This window comes from Carcharhinus amblyrhynchos, chromosome 6 (genome assembly GCF_965287045.1).
Source record: "Carcharhinus amblyrhynchos chromosome 6, sCarAmb.v2.hapA, whole genome shotgun sequence".
NCBI lineage: Eukaryota > Metazoa > Chordata > Chondrichthyes > Carcharhiniformes > Carcharhinidae > Carcharhinus > Carcharhinus amblyrhynchos.
In genome coordinates this window covers 126,038,477-126,059,644 of record NC_137329.1, presented here as the reverse complement: position 1 = coordinate 126,059,644, position 21,168 = coordinate 126,038,477, and the positions used below count along the sequence as shown (strand labels likewise).

The 21,168-nt window shown below is 44.7% G+C and overlaps 1 protein-coding gene across 1 annotated transcript in view; it reads right to left on the bottom strand.

Annotated features, from left to right (window-relative positions):
- pawr (PRKC, apoptosis, WT1, regulator) overlaps positions 1–21,168 on the bottom strand; it is a 125,694-nt gene that overhangs the window by 9,248 nt on the left and 95,278 nt on the right. The window contains exon 3 of the mRNA XM_080191439.1: positions 7,538–7,569. Within this exon, the coding sequence (XP_080047565.1) occupies positions 7,538–7,569 (32 nt within the window). The remainder of the gene's footprint in view (positions 1–7,537; positions 7,570–21,168) is intronic.

Genomic DNA, 21,168 nt, shown 5'->3' with positions numbered 1-21,168 from the left:
TGGGAGAACTGGTGCAGACACGCAATGGGCCAAATGGCCTCCTGCATCATTACCGTGCTGTGATTTTATGTGATGGAGCATCATGTAATCATTACAAAGCGGATAGGCACTAGGACCATGGGGAGATAATGATGGCTAGCCACAGGGCTGCAGGACAATGGGATTGGGAGATGGTGATCCCATAAATTAGCGCAGATACTGCAAATCCGAAATAAATCCAGAAAATCCAGTAATTACTCAACAGGTCAGGCCGATTATGTGGAGAGAGAAACTATTAACGGTTCAGGTCTGCGATCAGTCAACAGAACCCTGGACAGATCAGACCAAACCAAGTCAACGGGGGTTCCTGTGAAGCAAGGGATTTGGGTGGGAGAGAAAGACAGACATGTTTAAGAGACAAATGACTCCACATTAACCTCCCCCCCCAACCTCCGCCCCCACACTGTCCAAGGCTCTAAACACTCTGCCCAGATGAAACAGTGAGTTACTTGTGCACCTTTCAGTTTAGTCTGTTGTATTTGCAGCTCACAGCACCCTCTCCTCCTGGAGATCAAACACAGGCTGGATAACCGCTGTGCGGAACACCTTCACTCAGGCCACAAGTCTGACCCTGACCTTCCGGCCGCTTGCCATTTCAATCCAGCACCTCGCTCCCATTCTATCCTTGGCCTGTTAGAAACTTCCAGTGAGGCTCAACATAAACTGCAGGAACATCTCAGCCTCCGGTTACGCACTACAGAGCCTCCTGGAGTCAACACGGAGTTCAACAATTTCAGACTACGAACTCTGTCCCCTATTTTATCATTTTTCCCTGATGGCAATCTGTATCTTGCTCTCAAATCTTGATTTCAGCCACCTTTATTCTGCTACTTTGCTTTCAGCCAGTGCTGACCTTTATTCTGCTACTTTGCTTTCAGCCAGTGCTGACCTTCATTCTGCTTTCACGTAATGCTGGAACAATGCTTTGTTTCTTTGATGTGATCAGTACCACTCCGTTGTCCTTCTGGTCCATGACATTCCTGTCATTTAATCTCTCCTGCCATCTCACCTTTGCCTGACCTGTCACATTCCGACCTCCCTTCAGTTCTGAAGAGTCACCATGTTGCACTCGTCACGTTAACTGTTCCTCTCTCCACAGATGCTGCCAAACCTGCTGGCTTTTTGCAGCACTTTGTTTTCAAGTTTGAAACGGGTATTTTGTTTGGTGAGTCTCACAATAAAGGCGTGTCGGTATCTCAGGCTCGCTGAGCAGCACTGGAACCGAGAACACAAAGACTTGATTCAAGTGTTGGCCATTCTGAGACAAGGAAACCTGATCGCAGGGACTATAAAATATTCAGACAAGGAAGTGGTGTAGACAAATACATCAGAGACAGCTGGAAGGTGGGAGAAGTTATAAAAATACTGCTCTGGCTTCTTCAGTTCTGATAAACTGTCATTAGCCTGAAAGGTAAACTTGCTTTCTCTCTGCAAAGACATCATCTGACCGGCTGAATATTTCCAGCATTTTCTGTTTTCTTTAAATTCCAAAACCAGCTACAACTTAACATAAACAGTATCCAGTTAAGAAGAGAATGTAGGTAGACCAGCAAGTCAGCACACGGAACAAATAAAAATCACTCATCTTCTCTCCTTATAGAAGTTACTTCAACTGACAACGTGAATTAAAACTGATATTAAATGGGAAAACCCCAAATTGTCTCGAGTCGGAGCTGGTAAATATAATGCATGACTGACTCCTGACTTAGTGATTTAGAGATTATAGAGGCTGCAGCCAGCATGACCCACTTATCACCAAAAGCACAAAGTACAAAAACTGCAAGTCATACCATGCACCAGGGATCAGCAAACACCACTTTGCCACGTACAATTCCGCTCAGCATATTATTAGAAGGATATAGAGGGACTGAGGTTATATAGAAGCATGTACAAGACTGAGATAGAATGAAAATGAAGAATCTATTTCCCTTAGAAGAGGTATTCTACAGCATAGATTTAAAATAATTCACTGAGAGATGAGTTGGGGGGGGGGGGGGGGATTGAGAACTCATTCCTGGGGTGAAGGGCTCTTCTCAGTGAGAAAGTTTGAGCAGGTTGTTTAGATAAAAGAGGGGTGGGGTGGTTCTTATTGAAACATAAAATCTCCTGGGGGGATTTGACAGGGCAAATACTGGGAGGAGGTTTCCTCTTATCGGGGGGGGAAGGGATTAGTTTCCTCCCACACTCTGAAAGATGTGCTGGTTAGGGACATTGGCCATGTTAAATTCTCCCTTGTTGTACCCGAACAGACGCCTGAGTGTGACAACTCAGGGGTTTTCACAGTAACTTCATTGCAGTGTTAATGTGAGCCTGCTTGCAACACTAATAAACAAGCAAACAAACTAGAACAAGGGAATACAGTTTAAGAATTCGGACTCTCTTGTAAAATGGACAAGAAGAATTCAGAAAAATAATTCTCTTTCCCAGTGAGCAGTGGGGGCTGGGTCAGGCTGAGGCTTTGAACTGATTCAAGACCGAGTTAAATAGAGTTTTGACAGACAAGGGAGCCAATGGTTATGGGGACAGACAGAAAGGTAGAAATGACCACAACCAGAGCAACTGTGACCTTACTGAATGGTGGTACAGGCTCGAAGGGCTGAATGGCCTGCTCCTGCTCCTATGAGGAGGGGCTTTTCACACAGATTGCGATCGGGGTCTGGAACCTGCTGCCGAAATGGTGGCAAGAGGCAGAAATCTTCAGCACGATGCAGGAGTACAGACATTTAGTTGAAGTACTGTGACCAAGTGGGCTCCAGACTCAGAAGATGGAAGGGGGATTAGGCTGGATAATTCTTTTACAGATGGTAGACATGCTGGGCCCAATGGCCTCCTCTATGTTGTAAATTTCTGTGGCAACGTTGCAAGAAGGATTTACGAAGATAATGCCAGAGTGGCGAGGTTATGGCCAGTAGAAAAAGAAGAACAGTTTGAGTCTCTTTGTTCTTGTGAAGAGAAGTCTGAGGAGTGAGCGAATAGAGGCCTTTAAAAACTGAAGTAAAGTTTATTTATTAGTCAAAAGTAAGTCTTACATTAACACTGCAAAGAAGTTACTGTGAAGCTCCCCTAATCGCCACACCTGGGCGCCTGTTTGGTCAATGCTCTTAAACAGCACGTCTTTCAGACTGTGGGAGGAAACCGGAGCACCCGGAGAAAACCCACGCAGACGAGTGTTTCAAACGATGAAAGGTATTAATAAGAGTGGATACAAACAAAAAAAAATCTCCTCTCGTGGGGAAGAGCAAAACCGGAGGCCATCGAGGTAAGATAGTTATTAATGAATCCAATGGGGAATTCTGGAGAAATTTCTTTATTCAAAGAGTGGTGAGGAGGTGGAACTCGTTCCACAGTAAGTGATTGAAGTGAATTTAATAATTGTATTTAATATAATCGGAGGGGGAGAAGGGGAAATGGGGAGATGCTAATCAAGAAAGGATGGGGGGGGCCCATCTGGAGCATAAATGGCAGTATGAATTGGTTGGGCCAAATGGCCTGTTTCTGTGCTGTAAATTCCATGTAATTTAACGATCTGGGTTTCAGAAACACGGAAAGCAGGAGGCAGATATATAACTTTACAACTGGCCAATTTAAAAGACACTGGGGCATAACTTAAGCAAATTAATTAGGGTGGAGGGCATCACGTCAGGAGATGCGAAGGGGAGCACTTTGATAGGTTGGTGTGCAGGTTGAATACATGCTAACAAAAAAATCAGTATTACCCTAATTAGATTAAACCTGCTTGGCAAATTTCCTGAGTTTCTTGGTGAAGTCATAATAATTAGGTCACACAGTCGAATGATGTGTTACACCTAGGTTTTCAAAGGATATTTAATTAAAGCGAACCATGGTCTACTGATTAGTCTCAGTGCTGTGGGGTAAATCCTGCACATAGCTAAGGGAACGAGGAAAGAATGGATAAGCAGGTATACTTTTCCAGTTACATCAGGTTCAGCAGGGCATTAACAAGGATCAGCATTTACATCAAAAACTCAGATTCAGTAACAGTGACAATGGATTCAGATGATTCCAAACCAGACGGACCACTGGAATTGCGGAGATTGTTCAAAATGAGTCGGGCCGTGTAGATGTGATTTCACGCAAAGTTGATGATGCTTTTGAATCAGTGTTTAAAATGATCGAGTAAAACAAAACCTCGACCGAAAACCTTTAAGCAACTGAGCTCAAGTCAAATTGAGAGATTCTTTCCACTTAGAAAGGAAACCAGAACTAGAGGGCACAGACTCAAAATAAGGAGGGGGTGCAGTTTAGATCAGAGTTGAGGAGGGACTTCTTCACTCAAAGGGTGGTGAATCTCTGGAATTCTCTGCCCGTTGAAGTGGTGGAGGCTGCCTCGTTGAACATATTTAAGTCACGGGTTGATAGGTTTTTGACAGACAAGGGAATTAAGGGTTATGGAGAGAAAGCGGGAAAGTGGAACTGATCCACTTCAGATCAGCCATGATCTTATTGAATGGCGGGGCAGGCTCGAAGGGCTAGATGGCCTACTCCTGCTCCTATTTCTTATGTTCTTATGTTCAAACTACCCCATGTCTAATTCTGATTACTGATGCATGAAAGGCACCAAAATGTTCCAAGTGCTTTACACACAACGGGTTACTCTTTTAATGCAGCTGCTGAAATGTGGGAATTGCTGCAGCCAATTTGGGGACAGCAAGCTCCCTGCCAGGGAATAAATAACAACAGTAACTTCACAGCAGTCAAGACAGACTCTGCTTTCAGTGACATTGGTTGACGGGTCAGTCTTGGTCGGGGCAACAGGGAATCCTGTTCTTCTTCAAAATGATCGCCACAGGACAATAGAGTTATTGAATAATAGAATCAATCCTGCACAGAAGCCCCATTGATTATGTGCCAAAACTACTTGAAACAAGAAACCCTGTCTAATATCTTAGCCAGAAACATACCAGTTTTCTCATATATCCAATTTAATCCAAAGTCCGATTCAAGTCTTAGCAAGTGAGACATTCCCGATCCAAGCTGGCCGCTTCCTGTGTTGGGCTTGATCTACATGAACCAAGCTGATTGGAGCAGGCATAGCTCCTCCTCCAAGGTTTGATCTCATTTACATCTTAGCCAAAAGGCCGAGATATCGCTTTAAAAAATTGCTTCAAACAAAGCCTCAGAGTAACCTCATGACTTGAACTGAGTGTAGGACAGCAAAACTACATTTGATCTTAGCCAAAAGGCTGAGGATCCAGTTCTCTTAAATCTGTGTTACCTACTTACAGATTCTCTTATTTAGCTAACTGAAATGCTGCATAATTTTGAGTCTCCCCACATTTAAGTAACATTAAGGACTTATTTATTGCAATTAAAAGCTTCAGTTCTATTGGTAATCTCTCGTGAGTTGTTTAAAAACAAAGCAAATTTGTGGGCCTCATTTTTGAGTCTTCTCAAATATCTGAGATTTTACCAACATTGTTTGTTTGCAACTAACTCGCTTTGGAATATCTGACGAACAGGTTTCTCAGAACCACAGCTGCAAGTTCATAAACCAGAACTTGGGTAAATAGGAAACCTCGAGCAAGTCTGAAACATGATGACCGTACCGATCTGTTAACTAACAGGGACAGTCCTGTCGGATTCCGAGGGCTGAGTGAAATCCACATGGTCACTATGCAAAGTGCTGGAGGTGATCATGAATGGCTGCCTTGTAATCATTGCCAAAAGCTATATGGTACAAAATTACACTGAAAGTAATAGAAATTCCTTTGCAATGCCCTTCATTAACTTTTCTGATTCATGGTTAATGCACCAATTACTGCTCATCAGTGGCCTTTTTCTTACAGGCGAAAGTAGATTTGTTCTGCCCGTACATTCATAAAGAATTCCTTTTGTGAAGCAGTAGCTGTTTTATATTCACCGAAATTATCAACTGCCATTAATATACAAACAATTAAAATCCTTCGGAGCTTGGGCTTAATTCTATTTATCATTCCCTAATGAACGTTCTCTCCCCTCTGGAAAAAGACATCGTTCGTGGACCCAAAGACGTCCCGAGCATTTTACAGCCAATGCAGTACTTTTGAAACGTTATCACCATTGTAATTCAGGTAACACAGCAACCAATCTGTGCACAGCAAGATCCCACAAACAGCAATGAGATAATGCCTTTTTGGAGAGAACGCTCCCATGGAGAATTCATCTTACTGAAATTGGACTGGATGTTGTCAGTTGTGTAACGATTTTATTACAGCAGTCTTTTTCATAACAGTTAAACGCAAACAATCAGCATCAGTCCACATGTTTCCCATTAATCCCAGGTAATCTATTCTAGTGATATTAGTTGAGGCATAAATACAGACCTGAATAACAGAGTTGTTGTTCTTCAAAATACTGTCATGGGGTCTTTTCATGGAATCATTGAATCCCGACAGTACAGAAGGCCATTTGGCCCATCAAGCCTGTACCGAACACAATCCCACCCAGGCCCTATCCCCATAACCCCACATATTTACCCTGCTAATTCTCCTTGCACTAAGGGGAAATTTAGCATGGACAATTCACCTAACCCACACAAACTGGAGCACCTGGAGGAAACCCATGCAGACATGGGGAGGACGTGCAGACTCCACACAGTCACCCAAGGACAGAATTGAACCCGGGTCCCTGGCACTGTGAGGCAACCGTGTTCACCACTGTGCCAATGTTTCACCTACCTGAGGGAGCAGATGGGGACTCAGCTTATCATTCTGTCTGAAAGATGACATCTCCAACAGATGTGCAGAGTAGGTGGATGCTAAACATGCGGGGTTATAAGGGTAGGGTCGGGGACAGGGACGGTACTGTGTCAAAGACTCCTTGCAGACTCGATGGGCTGAATGGCCTCTTCTGCACCACAGGGATTCTGTGATTTGCAGTACGAGTGTCAGTCTGGATTACCTGTTCAAACTCTTTGGAATGGGATTTGAAGCCACAACCTTCTGACTCCGAGGTGAGAATACCCACCCACTCTGCCACGGTTCAATTCTGTTCATTGGAATCAACTAACGGGACCAACCCGAGATTAACCTACGGGTCTGTGCAGATCAGCCGCTCGCTGGAGATTTGGAGAACAGTCAGATATTGTATACAACTCGACACAGGAGCCTGCTCTGTTTCTCCTTTTATTTACAGCTATCTCTGTCCATGGCTGAACAATCTGACTCTCAGTATAAAGGCTGAATAGGAGATGGATCCGGCCAACACCCATCAGTGGCCAGTTAGCACATGGTGCTGCCGTATAATCCAGAGGAGATCCCTGCCGATTCTCCCTCCTCACTGCCAGTCAGGAACGACCTCAATTCAATAAAACATCGCAGAAAATGACCTGCTGAAGCCAGCACGGGGGGCTGTTATTTGAGGAGGAACAAAACAAAACAACAGGAAGAGTCTCAGTTGAGGTTAGATTTAACCCTGAGTCACACAGTTACCTACCACCCAGCACAGGGTGGAACAAAGTTCAGATAAAACTGAAACTTAATGAAAAAGTTTACTTTACCTTTTCCATCGGTTTGTAGTTCTAGGCGTCTCCTAAGAAAAGACAAAAATGATTTTTACTCAATAGTATTCCAGACTTAAGAACAAAAAAAGAGAACAGTACAGCACAGGAAACAGTCCCTTCAGCCCTCCAAAACAAAACTTATTCCAAACAACCCTCCTGAGGCTGGGGTTAAGGGTGCAGCAGAACAGAGGGAGGTTCTTTATCCGAGGTCAGTATGCTAGCACTGATTTCAGACTATTTGACCATCAGCAGCTACTTATAACATCTGTTATTGCTGAGAGGTTAAAAAACTATCCAAATATAAAGGAGAAAGTAGTTTTACAGTAATCTCACTCGGGCCTATCTGCTTCTTAGCTATAGAATTAACAAACATTTTGATTTGTTATTGTCACAGGTATTAGTACACAATGAAAAGTATTATTTCTTGTGCGCTGTACAGACAAAGCATACTGTTCATAGAGAAGGAAAGGGGAGGGTGCAGAATGTAGCGTTACAGTCATAGCTGGGGTGCAGAGTAAGATCAACTTAACGTGAGGTAGGACCATTTCTACATCCTATTACATCAAAAACTGCTTCAACAACTTGCAATTAATCTTCCACGGCACTTCACAGAAACGTTATCAAACGTGACTCCAAGCCACATGAGATAACATTACACAGGCAACCAAAACTTGAGAGTATTTTAATGACTTAAAAGGAGAGAGAGATGGAGAGTGACAGAGAGAGAGACAGAGAGAGAGAGAGAGAGGTTTAGGGAAGGAATTCAAACATTTGGGGCTCAGGCAGCTAAAGGCACGGCTGACAACGACGGGCAAATAAAATCGGAGGAGCGCAGGAGGCCAGAAATGGAGGTGAGCAGAGATTGCGGGGCTGGGGAAGATTACAGAGATAAGCAGGTATGTGACCATGGAGGGATTTGAGGGGAACCGCATTTAGAAAGAAATGTCAGCCAGGACACCAGATGTAAAGCTCAAAACCACAACATTTGGACTGAGAGAACGCTCCCATGGAGAATTCTTCTTACTGAAATTGGACTGGATGTTGTCAGTTGGGTAACGGTTTTATTACAGCAGCCTTTTTCATAACAGTTAAACGCAAACAATCAGCATCAGTCCACATGTTTCCCATTAGCAGGTTAACGTACTAGAACATCAACTTAGACCAGGGGAAATACATCTACAAAAGGTTTTTCAATACTAAAGTGAAATGAAAGCACGAGGGACAGAAGGAGACCATTCAGCCCCTCAATTCAGTTCTGCCATTCAGTTAAATCATGGCTATATCTCTAATCAGATGATGAGGGTCTGTTCCCTAAGGCTGAGGGGGTCTCAAACATGCTGCCCTCGTTTCAGAACGGAGGATTGGCTGCTCCTCACTGAGATGAGGAGAGATTTCTTCCTTTAGAGCATTGAGAGTATTTGAATTTCTCGATGAGGGTGGTTGGATGTCCAGTTACATCCAAGGCAAGATCAGTCAGTTTTTGAAAATCAAGGTGACGAAGGGATATTGGGATAGCACGGAGAGGTGGGAGATCAGCCGTGATTTTATTGAATGGCGGATCAGAATGATGGGCTGAATGGCTCCTTGCCTTAGACTGAAGATGTAGGGATGCTGATGTTATGCCCATTGGATAAACGAGCCATGGATTACCTCCCGAAATCGCTAACCAGTAATCGACTGAAAAATGGAACAAGATTGAAGTTTTCCCCTCCAGCCTGGACTGTAGTTTGTTTCTGCGTGCGGGGAGGTCTCTGTGATATTTCTATACACCGGGGACTTCTGGTAAATTGCATACGAAAATTAATGGTTTCCTATTACCTGCTGCCTCTCGCGTTTTATAATCCTTCAGCGTCTAATGATTTTAAAAGCAGTTTCCTGCTGTTCCCACAGTTGCAGCACATTCTAACCCCTATAAGGAGCAGGCTGCTGGCAACAGGCGTGTGCTTGTAAAACAAACCAGTGAGTTTCACAGGAGACTTATCAAACAGAACTTAACTCCAAGCCACACACGGGGGCTGTTAGGACAGGTGCACCAAAAATGTGCTGAAAGAGACAGGTTTAGCATCGTAAAAGACGATGGGGAGAGGCAGAAAATGTTAAGGCAGCGGCGTGGTGGGAACTAATAATCCGCAGACCCAGGCTGAAACTCTGGGAAAACAAGTTCAACTCTCACCATGGCAGCTCGAATGAATCTGGAATTTAAAGAAGTTGGTCTCAGATACAGTGACCCTGAAAACCATTGTCATTTGTCATAAAAACTCATCTGTCTTTTAGGGGAAGGAAGTCCTCTCTCCTTACCTGACCTGGCCTACATGTGACTCCAGACTCACAGCAATGGCCCAGCAAACAGGTCACTCAATCTTACTGCGCAAAGTCCAAAACAAAGGCTAAGATCGATGGACTAGCCGCCATCAATCCGGGCACTGCAATGGCAATGGCCCTGCCAACCCTGCAAATTCCACCATATTAACATCAAATTTATGCCAAAACTGGGATAGCCCGCCCCCACACACACTGGTCGACGAAGCCTGACACAGTCAGAATCGCAGAATGATATCTTATTGATAATATCACAGCCCCATCCCTGGGTACGACCTGTCCCGCTAACAGGACAGACCCTCCAGAGGCAGAGGTGGTGGCACAGTGATATACAGCTGGAAGGAAGTAGCCCTGGGAGTCCCCAACATCAGCTCTGTAAAGTCTCAGGCCAAACATGGGCAAGGAATTCTCTTGCTGATCGCCTACTTACCTTCCTGTCACCAGCCACAAACCTTCCCTCCAAATCACACCAGCCCCTCCCTCAGTGACGAGTCAGTATCCCTCCACTTGGAGGAAGCACTGAGGGTGACAAGTGGGCAGAATGTGCTCTGGGTGGGGAGTTACAATCTCCATCACCAAGAATGTCCAGGTAACATCACCACAGAGTGAGCTGGCTGGATCTGAAAGGACATCGCTGCTAAACTGGGACTGCGGCCAGTAGTGAGGGAACCAACAAGGGGGAAAAAATCTACTGGCCTCATCCTCACCAATCCCTGCCGGCCGCAGGTGAACTGGTCCATGGCAGTACTGGTTCTTGTGCAGAAGAAGCGCTGCTTTTACATTAAGGACAACCCACTCAGGTTGTGCAGCACTATCATCGTGCTAAGTGGGATAGACTTCAAGCAGGTCTAGCAACTCCAGCTGGGAGGCACCGTGGGCCATCAGCAGCAGCAGAATTGTACTCGACCAAATCATGGTCCGGCATATCCCCGCTCTGCCACCCCTACCGAGCCAGAGGATCGACCCTGGTTCAATGGAGAGTGCAGGAGAGGCTTGGCAAGGGCAACACCAGGCATACCTAAAGAGGAGGTGTTAACTTGGTGAAGCTACAACACAGGATGACTTACATGCCTAACAGCATAAGCAGCAAGCAACAGACATAGTCAGGCAACCCCACAACCAACAGATCAGATCTGAACTCTGCTGTCCTGCCACAGCGGCCAATAACAAGGGACCACAGATTTAAGGTGAGCGACAGGAGATGTGGAGGGGTTTTGAGGAAAAGCCTTTTCACCCAGAGGGTGGTGGAAGACGCTGCCTGAAAGGGTGGGAGAGGCAGGAACCCTCACAACGCTGAGGGAGTGTTTGGGTAAGCACTTGAAATGTCAAAGTAAACAAGGCTGTGGACTAAGTGCTGGAAACTGGGACCAGAGTTGACTGGACGGCCAATACAGTTTCCAGCACTTGACCCACTGCCCTGGAGATTCCAGGGGAATACCCAGACATTTTTTAGATGAGTTGAGGGCTTCTGCCTCTTCTCCCCTTTCGGGCAGTGAGTTCCACATCTCCACAACCCTCTGGGTGAAAAAATATCTCCTCGTCTCCCCTCTAATCTTTCCGCTGACCACTTTAAATTCATGGCTCCTAGTCACTGACCAATCCACTCCACCCAGGCCTCTCGATTTTGTACACCTCAATCAGATCTCCCCTCCACCTCCTCTGTCCCAAAAAGAAGAATCCCAGCCTATCCAATCTCTCCTCATGGCTGCAATTTTCCAGTCGTAGCAACATCCTTGGAAGTCTCCCCTCTCATCTCCCAATGTAACTCCATCTACAGGTTTTCCAAGATTTTTTTGTTTTTGTTTCAGATTCCAGCATTCGCAGTATTTTGCTTTTATGTAATTACATCTTTCCTGTAATGAGGTGACCAGAACTGCACACACACACACACACACACACACTGCTCGAGCTGCGGTCTAACTAATGTTTTATATAGTTCCAGGATAACCTTCCCACTGTGGTATTCGATACCTCAGCTAATAAAGGGTTTCACGATGTTGAACTTTCCCCCACCGCACACGCAGTAGCCTTCGCTAAATCAGGATTATCCGCGATTGGTCCCAAAGCTGCCAATGAAATCTTCTTTCCGCTGCTGTCTCCAGTTGTTACTGTGCCAGGTAACTCAGACTCCTGCAGACATGGTTCATCTTTACAACCTCACTCCAGCTCCGGAGAACTCCTTTTTTGAAATTTTCTTGGCAACACTGAATCCATCCCAACCTTTTTATTGTAAAATCTTATTGGTTTCACAGACCTTTCTCCAGATGTTTTTATTTAGTTGATTAAAAGTTCATATCCCATGTGGTCTATATTGTAGGCTGATGGATACTGGGAGTGGTTGAGTGCCTGAATCAAACTGAGAAGTTTATATATTTAAATAAACTAAAACAGAAACTTGATTAGTTTCATATTTGCTGAAACTCAATCAGTTACTTCCTGAGTATCGCTCTGCTGCTTGTTAATTGGATTGCTTTATGATTCTTTCGACTGGTCTTTACCAGGGCTTGGGTTCCAGCCATCCTTCATGTAACAACTTGCTAAAAATAGATCTTGATATCCCTGCTGTTTACTCGGGATATATGCCAGATTGTCAAATCTCACAGATACATCTAAGTAGCATACAAAATAGCAGGACGAGGCCATTCAGCCCCTCAAGCCATTCAATAAGATCCTGATTGATAATCTAACACAGCTTCAGTCCCCTCACCCTATCCCTCGATTCCTTTCATGCTCATAACCCGATCTTAAACCCCGGAAAAGCTCAACATTTGAGCATTCGCTGGGGAATAGAATTCCAAAGATGACAATCCTCTGAACATGGTCGCACTGTGCTGTCCTTGAGGCAAGAGTTGAAACCGAGGTTCCTTCAACCTGCAGTAAAGCAGAGACTAAATCCCGTAAGGCCAATGTTCCTCTCTCAATTATTAGGTTAACCATTCCTTTGCTGTTTGTGGGATCTTGCTGATCATGAACTGGCTGCGTTACTTCCCAACATAACATTGATCGCATTCCCAAATAATTCATTGGTTCCAAAACACAAACATTGAGATTGTGAGGGAGTGTTGGAACTTCTCTCTTCCCATCACTAAAAAATATTTGGACAATAATTCCTGACATTTTTTAAATTGTCTACACTTCTGACCCTTTCTTACGCAAAGTTCTCTATTAGCTTTTGCATAACTTGTCACACTTCCTGTACATTATATCACACTCGACACAAAAGAAACAAAACAGCAATGTTATCAGCTCAGCTGCGGCTCAGAGTTGGTTAGTTGTAGGTTCAAGACTCACTCTAGAGATTTGAGATGCAAGATACCAAGACAGTGCAGCATTGCTGGGAGTGGGACCTGAGACCGTGTTCCTTACTCAAGTTTTTTTCATTCATTTATGGGACGTGGATTCCCTTTAGAAGGTAGCGCTGAGCCTTCCTATTGAACTGCTGCAGTCCACATGGCAAAACACCTCCAGTTGTGAGAGACAGTTCCAGCATTGTGCCCCAGCAACAGGGGAGGAACAGCTGTGATGCAGTTCCAGTTTGGAACGGTGAATGGCTTGGAGAGAAACTTCCAGGTGGTGGTGTTAAGAACACAAGGACACAAGATCTAGAAGCAGGAGTAGGCCATCTGGACCCTCGAGCCTGCTCCGCCATTCAATAAGATCATGGCTGATCTTTCTGTGGACTCAGCTCCACTTACCCGCCCGCTCACCATAACCCTTAATTCCTTTACTGTTCAGAAATGTATCTATCCTTGCCTTAAAAACATTCAATGAGGGAGCCTCAACTGCTTCACTGGGCAGGGATTTCCACAGATTCACCCACAGTTTGGGTGAAGAAGTTCTTCCTCAACTCAGTTCTAAATCTGCTTCCCCTTATTTTGAGACTATGCCCCCTAGTTCTAGTTTTACCCACCAGTAGAAACAATTTCCCTGTTTCAAACTAATTTATTCCCTTTATAATCTTATATGTTTCCATAAGATCTCCCCTCATTCTTCTGAATTCCAATGAGTATAGCCCCAGTCTACTCAGTCTCTCCTCATAATCCAATCCCATAACTCCGGAATCAACCTAGTGAATCTCCTCTGCACCCCCTCCAGTGCCAGTATATCTTCTCAAGTAAGGAGACCAAAACTGTACACAGTACTCCAGGTGTGGCCTCACCAGCACCTTATACAGCTGCAACATAACCTCACTGTTTTTAAACTCCATCCCTCTAGCAATGAAGGACAAAATTCCATTTGCCTTATTAATTACCTGCTGTACCTGCAAGCCAACTCCTTGAGATTCCTGCACAAGGACATCCAGGTCCCTCTGCACAGCAGCATGCTGCAATTTTTTACCATTTAAATAATAGCCCATTTTGCTGTTTTTCCTACCAAAATGTATTACCTCACATTTACCAACATTGTACTCCATTTGCCTGACCCTCGCTCACTCACTTAGACTATCTATATCCCTTTGCAGACTTTAAGCATCCTCTGCACACTTCGCTCTTCCACCCATCTTAGTGTCATCTGCAAACTTTAACACACTACACTTGGTCCCCAACTCCAAACCATCAATGTAAATTGTTAACAATTGCAGTCCCAACACTGATCCCTGAGGCACATCACTGGTCACTGACCGCCAACCAGAAAAACACCCATTTATCCCCCACTCTTTTCTTTCTGTTAGTTAACCAATCCTCTATCCATGCTAATATATTACCCGCAACACTGTGCGCCTTTATCTTATGTAGCAGTCTTTGGTGCAGCACCCCGTCAAATGCCTTCTGGAAATCTAAATTGTCCACTGCACATGTTATGTTCTCGAAAAAACTTACAGGCTGTGATGTTTCCATGTGTCTGCTGCCATTGTCCATCTAGATGAGGTGGTGGATTTGGTAGGTTAAAATTGCACTTGCTGGACAATAGCATGCTCACTGATACTCAGTTTGGGATCCCCCAATTCACCCAGCTCCTGACCTCATTACAGCCTTGGTTCAAACATGGACAAAACATCTGAAGTTCAGAGGTGAAAGTGAATGTTGTTGACATCAAGGCAACATCTGAGCGAGTATGGCCGTAGCAAAACTGGAATTTTAAAATCTGTATAATGCAGGAGGAGGCCATATGGCCCATTGAGCCTGCCCAGGCCCTATCCTCATAATCACAAGTCATTACCCTGCTAACATAAGAGGCAATTTAGCATGGCCAATCCATCTAGCCCGCACATCTCCGCACTGAGGGAGGAAACTGGAGCACCTGGAGGAAACCCATGCAGACATGGGGAGAACATGCAAATTCCACACAGACAGACAATCACACGAGACTAAAACTGAATCCAGATCCCTAGTGCTGTGAGGCAGCAGTGGTAACCACTGTGTCTCCGTACCAAGTCAATAGGGATCGTGATAAGTCATACCTGGCACAAAGGAAGACGGTTGTGGTGGTTGGAAGTCAATCATCTCAGCTCCAGGACATCACTGCAGGAGTTTCTCAGGGTTAGTGCCCTAGACCCAACCACCTTCAGCTGCTTCATCAATTCCATTATAAAAAAGTCAGAAGTGGGGGTGTTTATTAATGACTGCATAATATTCACAACTCCTCAGATACTGAAGCAGTCCATGTCCAAAAGCAGCAAGACCTGGACAATATTCAGGCTTGGGCTGACAAGCCACAAGTAGCATGTATGATATACACGTGATAGGCAATGACCATCTCCAACAAGTGTAAATCATCCCATGATATTCAATGGCATTACCATTGCTGAATCCCCCATTATCAACAATCTGGGGGTTACCATTGGCCATAACTGAACTGAAGCCACATAAGTACTGTGGCCACAACAGCAGATCAGAGGCTGGGACTTCTGCAGAGAGTAACTCACTTTCTGACTTCCCAAAGTCTGTCCACCATCCACAAAGCACAAGTCAGAAGTGTGACAGAATACTCTCCCATTGCCTGGATGACTGATGCTCCAACTACAATCAGTTCAACAACATCCAGATATCCGCTTGATTTCTACCCCATCCACAAACATTCAATCCCTTCACCAGCAACAAACTGCGGCAGCCGTGTCTACCATCTACAAAACGCACTGCAAGAATTCAAGTTAACTAGTTCACACAACTTTCTGGTCAATGATAACCTCCAGGATGCTGCTGATGAGGGCTTCAGTGATGGCAATATCACTAAGTGTCACGGGGTGATGTTTCGATCCTCTCGTTGATGGTCATTACCAGGCACTTGTATGGCATGTACATTACTTGCCACTATCAACCAAAACCTAAATGTTGTCCAGGTCTTACTGCATTTTCTCATGGACCTCTTCAGCATCTGAGGAGTTGCGAATGGTACTGAACATTGTGCAATCATGAACAAACACCCTCACTTTGATGGAAGGAAGGTCTTGATGAGACAGTTGAAGATGGTTGACCCTAAGACACTATCCTGAGGAACTCCTGCGGTGATACCCCGGAGCTGAGATGACTGACCTCAAACCACCACAACCATCTTCCTTTGTGCCAGGAATGACTCCAATCAGTGGAGAGTGTGACCCTTTGATGCCCATTGGTTTAGTTTTGCCAGGCCTCTTTGATGCCCCACGTGGTCAAGGGCAGTCACACGATTGGAGAGAAAAGATTTCACTAATTGAAGAGTATGAAGGAAGGAACCCAGTGTCCAAATCAACATTTCCCCTCAATCTCGCACAGGAACAGCACTCCGTGGCTGCACACAGATTGGCAGCAGTATTTGCATAACAGTAAATGCCCTTCGCAAAGTACTGAGTTAGTGGTGCAGTAATAAGGGACAGTCTTTAGGTGGTGGGTGCTTGGAATTTGTTGCCGGGGGAGATGGTGTAAACAGATACACTGGTGACTTTTAAGGGGCGTTTTGACAAATACACAAACAGGATGGGAATAGAGGGATATGGTCCCTGGGAAGGGTAGGGGGTTTTAGTTCAGTCGGGCAGCATGGTCAGTGCAGGCTTGGAGGGCCGAAGGGCCTGTTCCTGTGCTGTAATTTTCTTTGTTCTTTAGTACAAGCCATCGACAGTTTCAATTTCTTTCTCCTTGTGTGTTTCCAGAGGAATATCCTCATTGTAATTAACTCAATCATTTGCATGGATCAGGTGGACATAAATACAGACCTGCTGCCCATCGTTCAATGTCTGTGTGTTTCGGATCAAATCCCCATCCCTGGATTTCACTAGGACAGGACGGGTCATTTCTCTTTCATCAGGGGCACAAGTGGAAAATTCAGTCCGACTGCCCAACAAGCCTCTCTGACAAAGCCCTGACGCAGCACAGTGAAACACAATGAACTCAACAACAATAAAAGAAATCCTCGATGTGCTGCTGAAAAAAAATTCTACTGTTTGTGCTGGAAACCTCTCGGCTGCTTTTGTTTTACACTTGGAAATAAAGCGAATGGAAATAAAGGTGAAAGTGCAGCTTAGTAAACAGCTGGGGATGAAGTCTGTGTGGAAGTAAAATCCGGGATCCACATTTCACCAGTTTGTTCACCAGTTAATTTCTCCCTCACCAAACTCAAAATCCACCAGGAACCAGTGCAAACTTTCACTTTTAAAAAATTTGTCTTTCAAGTGCAGTGGGTGTGATATTTCAGAACTTGGTGCCTTTGAAATAGATTTCCTCACAAACACAGCGATTTCTAATCAGATTGATCCAATTTCAAATGGCAAAAATCACTTTTAAAGATATTTTTCTTTATTATTCGTGGAACACGGGCATTGCTGGCTGGCCAGCAAAATATTGCCCATCCCCCGTTACCCTTGTTCACCTGCAATTTCCCTTCCATGCCACTCACCATCCTGACTTGGAAATATATCGGCCGTTCCTTCACTGACACTGGGTCAAAATCCTGGAATTCCCTCCCTCACGGCACAGTGAGTCAACCCACAGCACGTGGACTGCAGCGATTGAAGAAGGCAGCTCACCCCCACCTTCTCAAGGGCAACTAGGGATGGGCAATAAATGCTGGCCAGCCAGGGACACCCATGTCCCACAAATGAATTTTTAAAAATTTGTGAGTCACCCACATTGCTGTGGCTCTGGAGTAGGCCAAACTGGGTAAGGGCGGTAAATTTCCTTCCCTAAAAGACATTAGTGAACCAGACGGGTTCTTCCGACAATCGACACTGATTTCATGGTCATCAGTAGATTCTTAATTCCAGATTTTTTTATTGAATTAAAGTTCTGCCGTGGCGGTATCTGAACCTGGGTCCTCAGGACATTAGCTGAGTTTCTGGATTAATAATTTAGGGATTATACCACTAGGCCATTGCCTCCCCGAAAATGGGATGTTTGCTGTTCCATCAGAACACAACGAAAACAAACTCAAAATCCCTTTCCTTGTGCCTAAGAAAATCCAGCTTAACTTTAAAAGTCTCCTGTGAGGTTCTCAAACACACACAGAAACTCAATTCGATTTATCATTGTCCCATGTGTTGGGATACAGCAAAAAGTAGTGTTTCTTGCACGCTATACAGATAAAACATAGAGAAGGAAAGGAGAGGGTGCAGAACGTAGTGTTATAGTCATAGCTGGGGTGTAGAGAAAGGTTAGATGCATGAATTCATCCTAGGGGATGCAGTCTGTTTGTGTTTTTAAATGGGCAGGAAGTATCCTGGAATTTCAATTAGCACCGAATGTGATTCCTGCTCAACACTCTGCACTAACTGCGGCGGTCTTGCCCAGTTTGGGTGGGTGGTTTGAAGAAACAAGTGTACACGCACAGAAACCTCCCCCCAAGTATAGAAGGCAATGTGAAGAATATGCCCTCAGGCTATTACTGCACAGATCTGGTAATCTTTGATGTCTTGCTGTTACCGAAATGAACGAAACAAAGATCTGTACTCCTGTAGCCACACAATCTCACAACATCCCAGCGAACTCTACACCGAGAGTTACTGTCACCATCTAGGAAACAAAGCAGCCGAACAAAATCTACCCGCAAACCGCAATGAAATTGATGATTTAGGTAAAAGCAAAATATCACGAACGCTGGGATCTGAAACACAGAAACTCTACTAGAGAAATTTAAACAGAAAATTCTGGAAATGTCTGGTCAGCATCTGTGGTGAGAGAAAATCGAGTTAGCATTCCCAGTCTCTTAAAATCCAAACCATCGGTGGAACAATCTGAGCAGAATTATTTAAATACTAACCAGGAATGTAAGATCAGAGCTTGGAGGAGCTGTAATTCTGCAATAAAGGATTTATGTGTTGCTGAGGGAGAAACATCAAGGCAAAGCTTCACTGAACAATTTGAAGACTTGAGTCTGTTTCACAAACTTATATTCATGCAGCAACCTGCATATTTTCAGATTTCACGTCAGTCTGGAACCAAAGAGGGGCAAATCTGCCTCTCAGACAAAGTCTACCGAGCAGATAGTCCAGTCCATTCTGCTCTGCGTTGGAGGGGCTTGGGCTCCATACCAGCCTCATGCCGAGGGGCTCACCCACTGCCACGGAGCTGAAACCAGAATGCTGGACGCAACACCCGACACTGAGATGGTCTCCTGAGCTGCCATACCAAACATTCGCATCATACTGGGACAGTCGCCACGGTGTTGGGCTGGTCACGTAGCCAGAATCTCCGGCACTCACCCACCAGAGTGAACCTTCAATGTCAGGATTGTGTTCTCATGACTGTTGAAGGAAATGCTACACGGACACCGTGTGGGAGGCGTGGTGGGGGGAGGCGTGGTGGGGGGGGGGGGGGGGGGGGTCCTCAGCGTGGCATAAACACCTGACTGGAGCAATTGGGCCAAATGGCCTGTTTTGTTCTGTATATTCTAGATCGTTTTGTACAACACAGAAGCTGACGACAGGAAGGACAGGACAAAGTGGCTGTTTTTCTTAACGCTAAAGTGATAAGTGATTTTTAACAAAATTCTTATGGCCAGTGGAATCTAAAATTACTCTTCTTAGTGGAAAGGAAAACCATTAACTACAGCTGAGACACTAATGTTTTCCATCTGCCAATGCTAAACACTTAACGCAGAAATCTTTTCCAGATATTAAGGCACTATATTTTTTGAGGTTCTGTCACACGCACACCAGCTCACTTACAACATCTGCTAACTAATACAGGAAATCAGAGCTCTGACACGGATAAAACACACATCATCAGGAATAAAACGCTAAACAGCAGACAGACAAGAACATCGTGGACAGAACAAACTCTGCAGGACTCAGAGCAGTGACACTGCGTTCCAGATGGAGTTACATACGATAGACAGAGTGTGTGGGTATATCAGCTGACAGATCTCAGACGGGTCAAATTAGCAGCAAGAAAGCAATAACTCCTTGAAATCCAACCAAAGGTGTTCAGACAAACCCAAATAAAGCTTCCTTCCCTGTGTGAAGATTTGCCAGAACGAGCACCAACATAAAAAGCAAAATAACAAAAGCTCCATTAAAAAGAATGGGCAATTGTTTGCATCAAGGTTATTTTTAAATTCTATTACTGAAAGAAGTGCTCAGGAGTTCACGGCAACCTGTCAGTCTTAGTTTCGGAACATTAGTTAAATTTGGATGTACAGTAACTTCAAGATAACTACAACAGCGACCTACATTTATAGTGAAGCTTTACAGTTAGGGGCTGGGAGGGAACAGGCACCAAAATAAAGGCATTGGCTTCAGGGAGGGGGGTGAAATTTGGGTGGCACAACTACTGTCCATCAGGTGGGTTTTGAAAGGACTCTGAAAGGTGGTGAAGAGATGGAGCGATTGAGGGAACTGCAATGATTGTTTTCTGTTATTCTGCTCTGGGACACAGTGGAAGCAGGACCACTCAACATTGAAGAGTGCGGGCTCTTCACAGACCCACCCAATTCCCCACTCGTTAATTTGAACGGATAGAAAAGGATACGGCAGCATAATGGCCACATTAATGAACCAATAACCCAGAGATAGAGATTCAAATCCCACCATGGCAGGTGGGGTATTTAAATTCAGTTAATGAAATAAAATCTTGAGTTAAAAGTAATATCGATAATAGTGACCACAAGGCAACTGAAGTGTTGTGAAGCAAAACGCTTCTGGTTCACTGATGGCCTTGAGCTACTGAAATGTGCTATCGTTACTCAGTCAGGCCAAGGTGTAACTCCAGACCTGCAACGAGGTGGTCAATTCTCAACCCTCCCCTTATATGTCCCAGCAAGCTACTGAGTGTCAAAGCTGCGACAAAACACTACAACGCGCACAGAATTCAGCGATTCGAGAAGGCAGCGCCAAGACCACCTCCCCACCAAGAAATAATTACTGTGGAAAAAAAATCAAGTATGCAATGTTCCCAGGGGAG